Source organism: Fulmarus glacialis, unplaced genomic scaffold (genome assembly GCF_000690835.1).
Source record: "Fulmarus glacialis isolate BGI_N327 unplaced genomic scaffold, ASM69083v1 scaffold9249, whole genome shotgun sequence".
NCBI classification, from domain to species: domain Eukaryota; kingdom Metazoa; phylum Chordata; class Aves; order Procellariiformes; family Procellariidae; genus Fulmarus; species Fulmarus glacialis.
In genome coordinates this window covers 49,963-60,445 of record NW_009233841.1, presented here as the reverse complement: position 1 = coordinate 60,445, position 10,483 = coordinate 49,963, and the positions used below count along the sequence as shown (strand labels likewise).

Below are 10,483 nucleotides of genomic sequence, written 5' to 3'. Positions count from 1 at the left end.
TATTATGTATACTTAGTAAATTAGATATGTACAGGCAAATCTTATACGCAGGACTGGGCTGGAATTGCAGCAGCATTTTCCATTAAATGTTCCCCTGGTGTGTCCGGGGAAGTGTTCTGCCTGTACTCATCATGGGGGGAATTTTCAGGAAGCCAAGACAGATGCACAAAGTCGTTAATTAAGATTAAAACACAAGATACTTGAAAACCATTGAATGTGGCAGTTGTGTAGGCAATAAATACACTCCCTCGTGTTGTGTTCCGAAAGGCTACCCATATCTGAGAATTACGTACTAATTCAAACAATAGTTTGAATGCTAAAGACCATTTTTAGTAAACTGTGTGTTTGGCATGTTTTTGAAGGGAATGGGAGAGATGGAGGAATTTTTGCCTGAGTGTATCTGGTCGGGGTGATATGGCTCTGTCTACTTGTACTGTCAGCTGGGAAATGAATGATTAATCCCCGTTCCTGGTTCAGAACTCTCTTACCACACAGCTCTGCAAGTATTTTAGTTTTTAATCTAATGAAATGTATTTCTATTGTATGGATTGTCATCTTACCATAAAGGAGGCTTGAAAGTAAAGGGGAGGGGAGAAGTATGCAAAGGGAGGTCTTTAACCCCTAACAAAATATCATTCTTCTTGTGATTTCTCTGTTAACACTGTCTTAAGTCTGATATTTGTGGTTTACCCACCTTTTTAGAATTAAGTTTATAAATGGACATTACTTATTAATCTCAGACAAAGAAAACATACATGAATTAAACTAACCATGAAAACACTGTTTTGCAAGAGCCTGGCAGGAGGAGAGTTCTTTCAAAAATGCAAAAAAAGAAAACTTCAGCCTCAAATATTTGCAGGTGTTTGGTGTCTGCTCCTGACTCCTTTCCAAAAGCGCAGTAGAGGGGATGTTAGCAGCCTGCCATTTCTTCAGTGTGAATTCGGTGCATATGTGCCAGACAATTCGAACCATCTGTTGCATAAGGGTGAGCAACAGGAAGGCTATTTAGGCACCTGGGGTAATGATGACATTTTGAAGCACCTTGCTGGGTGACACAGCAGGTCAAATATCAAGTGATCTTTAGACAACTTCTCCCTCAGGTGCAAAGCAGGAATAGCTTCTTGGCTAAAGCTGGATCTTGCCAGAAGGGGCTATTACCATACTGGAGTACTTCTGAACCTCTGAAAGGTGAAGGCAACTTCAGCGACTCAGTCCCAAAAGGGAAGAGAGGTCAGCTGCTTATTGAGTATATTTTTGCCAGACATAAAAATCAGGTGCCAGAAGGCTGTACCCAGGACAGAAGGCATGGATGAGCTGAAACACGGAATTCAAGTGACTCTTCTGCATGCCGTCACTTGTGCCACTGACTTCAGGCAGAGTCCCAGAGTGCCAGATTTTGTCCATCTGTTATTCTCCCTGTGCCTGCTAGGTCTGGTACTGAAGAAAAACTTGGTCTGAAACCAGCTGGGAAGAGACTAGAGTGTGTGCATATTACTGTAGACATTTGGACCTGGGTCAGAGGTCAGAATTGGGGGCTACCTGTCTGTCACACTTCAAAGGGAGATGCTTTGGTGTCAGCTTGTGCAGCTCAACAGAAGCAAATGCCATCAGGAAATCTTCAGATGCATGTGAAGACTTTCAGAACGTGCTCTGTGAAATGCCATTATACAAGAGCTTTCAAGCAGTCAATGCAGCACAAAATAACGTAGGAGCTGCCAAATGTTGTAGCTAGCATTTCTCCAAATATAAATACTCTATTTTTCCCAGTTCAGAGCTAAAACATGAGTTAAAAAGGATTTGACGATCAGTGAAATTAATGACACAGTACTGTTGATTTCAGTATTTCTTCAAGATATCACCCAAGGGGTAAAATCGCCTGCAATTTTATTTGACCAGTCTATGAACCAGGGCTCTTGGAGTGTGTTTTTGGTGCATGGCTGCTGTGCTTCGCAGTGCAGGCAGTCTGCATTCACACAGGGTGGTTCCTGGAAGCACCTGACTTACTGCGCCCTGCTGCAGTGTGCGGACTTATACTGGGTCCCTGTCCTGTCCCTCCTCCCTTCTCCCAGCATATAGCACTCGGAGGTAGAGGCAAAGTGATGAGGAAGAGGCTTAGGATAGAGCTTTACAAACACATTCAAAAAAATCACCCTCATATAATTAAGTCGTTCATGTTCACCCCATCTCTGTACCCCTTTTTGCTTCCTCCCTTCCCTGTACACCCAGGAAAAAGCCCATCAGTCTGAGTTGCGCTTGCACTAACACCCAGGTCTGTGGCACACTCGTGTGCTCTCTATCTTCGTCCTCTGCTTTTATGTTGACTTAGGGAGAGTTTTCGCTTAGAGAGATGAATTAACTGCTGGTTGATGCCCCAGAAAGACGAAATAGACCACTGTGAATACTGCAAAGGTAACAGATAAGAGATAAATAACGTCTTAGATAATCTGCATTGTCTTCTTCATAACACAGTATGCTTAGAGAGAGTAGAGTAATAAAAAGCAAATGTAGGAGAAGGCATATTCAAACGAAAACAAATTTTCTGTTCAGAAGGGTGAACTTTGGGATTTCAAGCATGAGCTGATTCTTGTAAAATCTCTATTAGAATATATTACTCTGCATTTGACATTACAAAGAAGTACTTTACTGCAGTAACTAACTGGCTTTTGAGAGGAATTTATGATAAGAAGGAAGAAATTATTGCTATTCTCAGCTCCAAAACAACGATGCCATTATTTTCATGCTTTTTTTCGTATTTAGTTGTTTCTAAAGGGGAGTGCAGGAGTTGCGAGTTACGCTGTCATGAGGTCAAGTCACCCAGCCACCATACTTCTGGACACCTTGAGTTTTGCACAACTCCCTAATGGTCCACTGAAGTGACTGTAGCATAAAGTGGCCATCCTCACTCAGCGGGAGGAGAAGCGAGATTGCTGTGCTGGGACATAGAGTGGAGGAGGAGCTGCTGTGTAACTTTTGGTGAAACTTTTCTTGACTGGGAGACCTAAAGAAAGAAAATTTTTAGTTGCAAGGCATGTCCGTGGCTTTTGTCCTACTCTGTGTGCTGGGTAGATCTTGTTGGAATGACCTACTGCTTCTGATGTGAAGCCCTAGAATGGAGGGAGACTGCAGGTATCTGAGATACTGGCAGGAGCAAATCTCAGTCCCCGTGGCTGGGTTCAGAGATGATGCAGTCCTAGAGCTGCGATGTGGATATGACACATAAGCAACAGCGTGCAAGGCTGGAAGGCTTTGGGTGGGTGGGGCGAGCTGGAGATTGGGGTTCAGAGACTGGAAGGTACAGAATGTCTCTAGTAGTACAGAAATGAGAGGAAATGGGTGATGGATGTTCTGTGCCAGGGATGCAGAGCCTGCAGGAGCTCGTTTAGGGGGATTGGGCATTAGTTGCAGCTTGCAGCCCTAATGAGAATAAAACATGACAACTTGGGGGGTAAAGTGTGGTCTTAGGGCTGCTGGGAGTGGTGAAGGTAAGACGTACAAGGTTGGAGTCGTAGTAAAAGAAACAGTGATCAGAAATGTCTCTCCTTTAGTGTAGGCAGACGAAGCAAATGTTTTAATCTTGTTCTTCTCGCGTTCCCAGCAGTGTTATGAACATCTGCTCCCATCTGGCCTGGAGGTGCATGACTCAGTCTGAACCCAGGGTCATTAGTGATGCTCTTTGGGTGGGTTGGTTAGTCTTTCTTTCCTGGCCCTGTGCAGTAGCTAGCAGCCTCCCACATGGTCAAGTGACCTTTGCCTCCCTTGCTGGGATGGAGGGTGGCTCCCTGCCAGCACGTGCTCCCCATCACCAGGGGCTGACGGAGGTACATGGGCAGCAGCTGACCAGTTGGTACTTCTGAGCCTCCTAACTGCTGAAAGTGCTTTTGGCTCCTGAGCCAGCATGGAGAGGCAGTGTGCTGTTCCCCGATGAGTATAAACCTTTCATAAGCTCACTGAGCCCTGTCACAGCATCCTCAGGATCCATCACGCTAGAGACGGTTACTGGGATATCCAGCAGTAGGAGTGTGACATGTCTGATTTGAAGAAATAAGCTTTCCATTAGGACAAATCCTACATAGCTAAATGATTCATTACCAAAATGTGTGGCTACATTCTGTTTCTGCTAACTTTTGTACTCATAGGTACAAAACTTCATTAGCACGTTCACTTGCAGAAAATGTAAATGTGCTCAGTATAAATGTCAGGGTGGTTGCTGTCCTGAATGAAAAAGTCTAGCTCTTTTTTTTCTCTTGCATGTGAATCCTTTCTTGGCATATGAGAAAAATATATGAGAGTTGAACTTGGCAGCTGGCGATTTGTGCTTGACCTGTCATGTGCTGAGCACGATGGGAATAGGTTATGACAGATTTGTCATATTTAACAGTGAGCTTGTCGGTGTCGTGTTAGCACTGGGGGATGTGCTTCCATTACAGGATTTCCTGGAAGAGTAAAAAATGCTCATGCAAAATTAAGAGCAGTTAGGAAGTCTGTTTTGACACTTCTCAAAATCTTGAACCTGGAGGCTATAAAAACCTGAGTTCCAAATTTGGCAGCTATGCAGAGGGTTTGGTGTGTTCCCGGAGGGATGTTCCTTCCATTATTTCCCTCTGCTACTGCCCCTAGAGTGAGTTTCCAGACATTGAATGTGTCGCTTATTTTTAGTTTGGGCAGACATTGCTCACCAACTGCTCTTTGTTGCTTCCATTCACAGTAAGATTACCTTTTCAGGGGGCTTGCTTGAAAATGTGATTTTGGCTGGCTGTTCTCCTCTGCTGGAAGGGAACGGGCAAGTAACTGACTCCGAGAAGAAAGTGACTTAGGGTGAAGGGCCAGGGAGGTGCAGTGGGTGCGCTGGTGAACCGAGATGCTCTAGAGGAGCGGTTTCTGTTGCTGGACGCTACAACACGGACAATTCCTTGTACTTCCTGAGTCTTACCTATAAGGCAATTGCTGCATTTCTTTGGTTAGAGCTGACACAGTTTGATATGAGACTATTCCACGGGACTAATGAGACCGAAGTAGTGAAGTTGTTTGCTTGTACAGCTTTGGGAACGTTTCTGTTAAATTAGCGCTCTTTCACTCTCTCTTAAACCCCTACCATGTAAAAGAATCAGTGAAATGTTTTCTGATAATGAATATTTAAATATAACTTCCTGATTCCCTGTCTGGGTGTTAACCTCTATATTAAAAGGAATTTAAATAATGAAGAATTCTTCCTCAGTCAAATTTATGAGTGTTGCTTATGGTTGTGAGGGTGAAAAGTGGATGTTAGAAATATGAAGTATTTCAGTTCTATGAACTGTAGTATGTATTTACTAAAGCTGTATACAAGGTAACGGATACATGGTGGGTTTTTTTTGGCGTGAAAGCTATTTTTCCAATCAATTTTTGGCAACCAAGCAACAGAAGTCTGTGTTTACAAGTCTGTGAATCGTTAAAGCTAAAAAGCTTTCTAATAACTAAAACTGTGGGTTTATTTTTTTGTTTTTAAGAGGACCATTCTAACAAATCTTCAACTTTCCATCAAAAAATAATTCAGAGGGCGGCTTTTCACCATTCTTACAGTTTTGTCCTCCACGATGAAAGCTGTGCTGGAACTGGACTTGCTTCTCCAAATGGGTGAATCCTTTCGATTTTTATTTTCACCTCTCTTTGCTTCTGCTACATCGGGTTGGTCTTTCTCATGTCCTTCACGTAAATATTTCTCAAACTGGAGTGAGCTTTGATTCTGCCTGCCTCTTGGCTAAAATCCCGTTCAGATGGCGTTGCACTGAAGCTCACGTACAGATGAGAGAACTGGAGGACGTGGCTGCTTCATTATCCAGGGTCTTCCAGTTGATTGCCTAAGGTGATTCACGTCAAGGCTGCGTTTCTTTAAGAGTAATCATAGGCATGTTCATGCTCTCTCTCCTTTTCTCTGTCCTTTGCAACATGATATAATTCTTTTCTTTCCTTCTCCAGTCAATAAAGGATATATATCTTTTCAAGCTCCTAATTAAAACTCCAAACTGTGCTTTTTCAGGTCACAGAGCTCAATAATGTAAAGAATATATTACGAATGCCAAAAAGCACAAAGAAGCATGCTGTTGGGATTTATTTTAATGATGACACATCGAAAACCTTTGCTTGTGAGTCAGGTGGGTAAAATGGCAACGCACATTAGAAAACATAAGAGCATTAATTGTGAAATTATGGATGCATTATACCTACACACAGATTTTTCTGGGCATTTATACAGAACTTGAGGCAGATGAATGGTGCAAGGTGCTGCAAATGGAGTGTCTGGGAACGCGAATTAATGACATTAGCCTTGGAGAGCCTGACCTGTTGGCATCTGGAGTAGAGAGGGAGCAGAGTGGTAGGTACATAAATGTTGACCTTTTAAATCTTTAATTGCATTATTTTGAAGTCTTTTGGACTGTGCATGTGAATATCAGAAATAAATTGGTGCAAAATTGTTTTTCCAAGCCCTCCTTCCTGTTTTGTGGGTTTTTGTTTGTTTGGGGTTTTTTTTGGCTTTTGGTTTTTTTAATTGCTACCAGAGATAATAAGTAAGGTAACTAGAATTATTTTGGAATAGCATTTTTCTTTCTCAGACAAGTTAGTTGCTCTTGGAGATGGCAACTATCTTTTGTTGTGTGTTTTCTTGTATGATGTCTGTACAACAGTTTCAGTCTGTGTCTGAGGCTCTTTGGCAACATTGTAAGCAAATAATAAATAGTAGTAATTGCATGCAAAACCTCAGCCCAAGGCCACTTCACTTTCCTATGCAAATTAACTAATTACATGCACAAATCAATTGCACTGTATTTATTCATGCACACAATTTTATTAATTGTTTGCAAATATCAGGATTATGATGGTGCAGTTCTCTTTGGTACCTGAATGCGCGCACAAATGTTTGACGCCCTTTGAGTGCAGCATTCTGACTGCCAAACATGGAGTTTATTGAGTTATTGGATGGAGTTGAGTCTTTGTTTTTGAATTAATTGTTCAAAGTGGAAATAGATCTTGTAATAGAGGTGGAAAATAGGAAATTCCTTTAATGACTTGTGCATTTAATGGGCAGGGATTTTAGACTAATCTTTTGTTTTTCTCCCAGAGAGATTCAATGTGTATTTGATGCCATCCCCTAATTTAGATGTGCATGGGGAATGTACCTTGCAGATAACATTTGAGAATATCTGTCTTTGGGACATCCAGAATCCCAGAGTAAAACTCATCTCTTGGCCATTAAGTGCCCTCCGACGCTACGGGCGGGACCCATCTTGGTTCACGTTTGAAGCAGGGAGGTAGGTGTGTGTTTGCTATATTGCCTTGCTTTCCTTGGTGGTGATGGGTGGTGCTCTGGACCACTTCTGAAGGTTGTTGAAGGACATCAGAACTTATCTTCAGTCAGAGGCTACTCTGTACCCTCTGTTAAAAAAAAAAAAAGTATTGAAACAAATATAAAAACAAATAAAACCCCCTCTTAATCCCAGGTTGCAGCTTGAATTGAAGCAGTTGCCAAATAAAAGTGCCTGAGGATGGGGGTGGAAAAGCTGTGGTATCCCAGGGGACTGCAGGGTGGAGGCTGACAGCATTGTATATTACTGTATAGGGTTGTTCTTAAATACAGTGTTACATGAGCCAGAGAATTGGATGGACAGATCTGGGAAGAAGGGGTGAACATCATGCCAGAATTTGTACAACGTGGGCCTTTGGGCACAGAGTTATGGGTTCTGTACCAGGAGAAGTGGAGTTTGAAGTTGAGAGCTGTGAGTGCCAAGTTGTTTCCCAAAAGCAAACTAAAGTAATGGAGAAGGGACTCCTGTTTTCCATTGATTATATTCCTGGTTTCCATCTGGATTTATAAGAAATTGAATGCAATTCCTTGTTTTAGAGATGTTGGTCTGTATTCTTCCTGCAGCTCAGTCTTAATCAGCTGAAGTCTTTGTGTGGCTGAAGTTGGAGCACTTACTTATTGAACTAAACTATCAAATCCTTTCTAAGGGATATGGATGCATTATTTTAGATAAGCACATTAAAGAATTACAAATATTAAAAGAGAAACATACAATCATACAATTAACTTATCGGGAAAGGGAAGAGGCATTTAAATGTCCATCCTCCATATTAATGCAGAATTTAGTCCTCTTGGGGGGGGTAAAGGATACATTTTTATTTAGCTGATCATGCATTAGCCATCATAAGACAGTGCAGTTGGGATGCTGAGGATAAGTATTTATGCAAAACTCATTACGGCAGTGTTAAAAGTCTGAAAGGGGACGACAAATTAATCCTACCTGGCACAGATTCTAGATAGGGTCTAAATGTTAAAAATCTGGGTCTTGCACATGAACTCTCTAGAGTTCAAGCACTTATGATAGATCAGTGGTACTTAGCTGAGTCCCTGTTTGGTGAGAGCAATAAAAATATGGGCTAAAATAGTAAGATTGGACCAGGGGTGGCAAGACCCATACGCAAAGACATATAGATAACTTCGTTCCATGTTTCAACAACCTTTGCTTTCTTACTGCTTGTGTGATAGCGCTTTTAAAGCAGCATAGTAAAGTTTGCTTGTTCATGATGGTCTGTAAACTTAAATCTCACACTTGGATCCCATCTGTTCTTGCTTTGGCAGGATGTGTGACACAGGAGAAGGACTATTCATCTTTCAGACCAGGGATGGGGAAGCAATCTATCAGAAGGTTCACTCGGCTGCTTTGGCCATAGCAGAACAACACGAGCGCTTGTTGCAGAGTGTGAAAAATTCAATGGTACGACTGCTGGTTATGCTTGTTGTTTCGCACTGGGCACTGATGAACAATATGTTTCTTCAATGTGATTTTAAGTTTTGATTCACAGATAGTAAGCAGTCTGATTATTGCTCTTATTAAATTCTGCTTGATTTTAATATTTAGGGCAGTATATATAACTGGAGTTGCTTTTCAAGAATCAAAACAACAGGGAAACTTATAGTCCTTGATTTTTGTGTTTGCAAAGCTATCAATAAGTGGGATGAATTAATACAGAGATGATAAGCTCCTGTCAGTGCACATTCTCATTAGGTTCCTTTGATTAATCAGCATCATGAGTTTGTTTGGAAGCATTTCTCACCAATCTATTTGCAAAATGTTGTGGCTCGTGCTCAGTTTTCCATTTGCTAATTGATGTCTGCACTCCAAGGATGATTTGGAAAGAGTCATATGGTTCAGATTAAACTACGGGGGAGGACTAGATGTTTGTCTGATCTCTCAGTGGATGTCTGTTTTCCACAAGTGCTTTTTGTGTCTAAAACTTGTTTTATGACACACATGACTGGTAGGAAATACAGGAGTGTAAGATGCAAAACTAGCATACAGATTGAGAACAGACAGTGTGGCATCTCCAAAAGCATTATGTCTAAGGAAGGCAGTTTTATAGCACTTGCACCTAATGTGTTTCGGGATCTTATTAACTTTAACTTTTTTTTTTTCTTCATGAAACTTGTAGAGTGAAAAGAAATGTTCTGTTTATCCCGTATCACAATTGGTCGCCACAACCCAAGACTCACAGGTTGGCTCTGATAGCAAAATTAGTATCCTGAAGATAAAAGTCTTTCTGGAATGTATAAAATGCCCACAATGGACAACTGTGGAAGCGCCTGGCTATAAACAACATCTCTATTCCAGGCAGTAGTAACTGGTTTATGTAATCTGCAATAAGACTTAATGTCTTTTTCTTATTGTGAACGTAAGCACTACTGTTATCCACATCCATGTCTAATCCTTTCAGTAATTCGATTAACATCCTCATTTCAGGGATAAGTTTTAGTGATGAATTATCCCAGTACTAACTGGATGACCCAGCTGGGATGAAACAGAAAATGCCATTACTTCTTGTGGAAACTTAAGAAAATATAAGAGTGGATGTTGAGGGAATGGGGAAGGGAACAAATTGCCTTAAGTACTTATATTTCTTTTGTTCTTCCACTTTCTTGGACTTGAGACAGAATGGAAGCCAAATACATGATAGGAAAGTTATTTCTCTTAATAACAGTCCGATGAGGGGGAGCAAATGAGGAGAGGAGGAGCAATAGGAAACTCTTTCCAAGTGTCCCGACCAATCTTGTGGATTGGATAACTGACTGCTTCAGCCAAGCATGCAGGCAAATGGGTAATTTGTTTGTAGAGCAGGTGGGAAAACTGAAATGGGAAAGTGAGGAAAATTCAGGTCTGTTTCTAGGCGGTGTGGGTCATGCAATGTCTTTACTTTCAACAAGAAAGAGACTAGTTAGTGTTTTTTATATATATGTATATATTCACGCTCTACATAGTGTGATATACCAGTTTTCAGTTGATGCTCTGTTAACTTCTGGCTGGTGTCATTACAATGTGGTCACTTCTGTAAAGCCCATGGGAAAGCACTGTGCCTGTGAGGATGAAGTACTAACTTGGAGCCTTTCTTGTGACAGCCTCTGCCCTGTGTCCATTTAGACCCCATGCTTTTCCCAGCACTTCCAGGTTCA

General features: G+C 41.5%; 1 protein-coding gene across 1 annotated transcript in view; it reads left to right on the top strand.

The window, feature by feature from the left end:
• The first annotated feature begins 6,022 nt into the window (after positions 1–6,022).
• The window catches only part of DOK5 (docking protein 5), a 12,690-nt gene continuing 8,229 nt past the window's right edge, over positions 6,023–10,483 (top strand). Inside the window, exons 1-4 of the mRNA XM_009585452.1 lie at positions 6,023–6,131; positions 6,233–6,352; positions 7,097–7,286; positions 8,618–8,753. Of these exons, the coding sequence (XP_009583747.1) occupies positions 6,053–6,131; positions 6,233–6,352; positions 7,097–7,286; positions 8,618–8,753 (525 nt within the window). The 5' untranslated portion in view covers positions 6,023–6,052. The remainder of the gene's footprint in view (positions 6,132–6,232; positions 6,353–7,096; positions 7,287–8,617; positions 8,754–10,483) is intronic.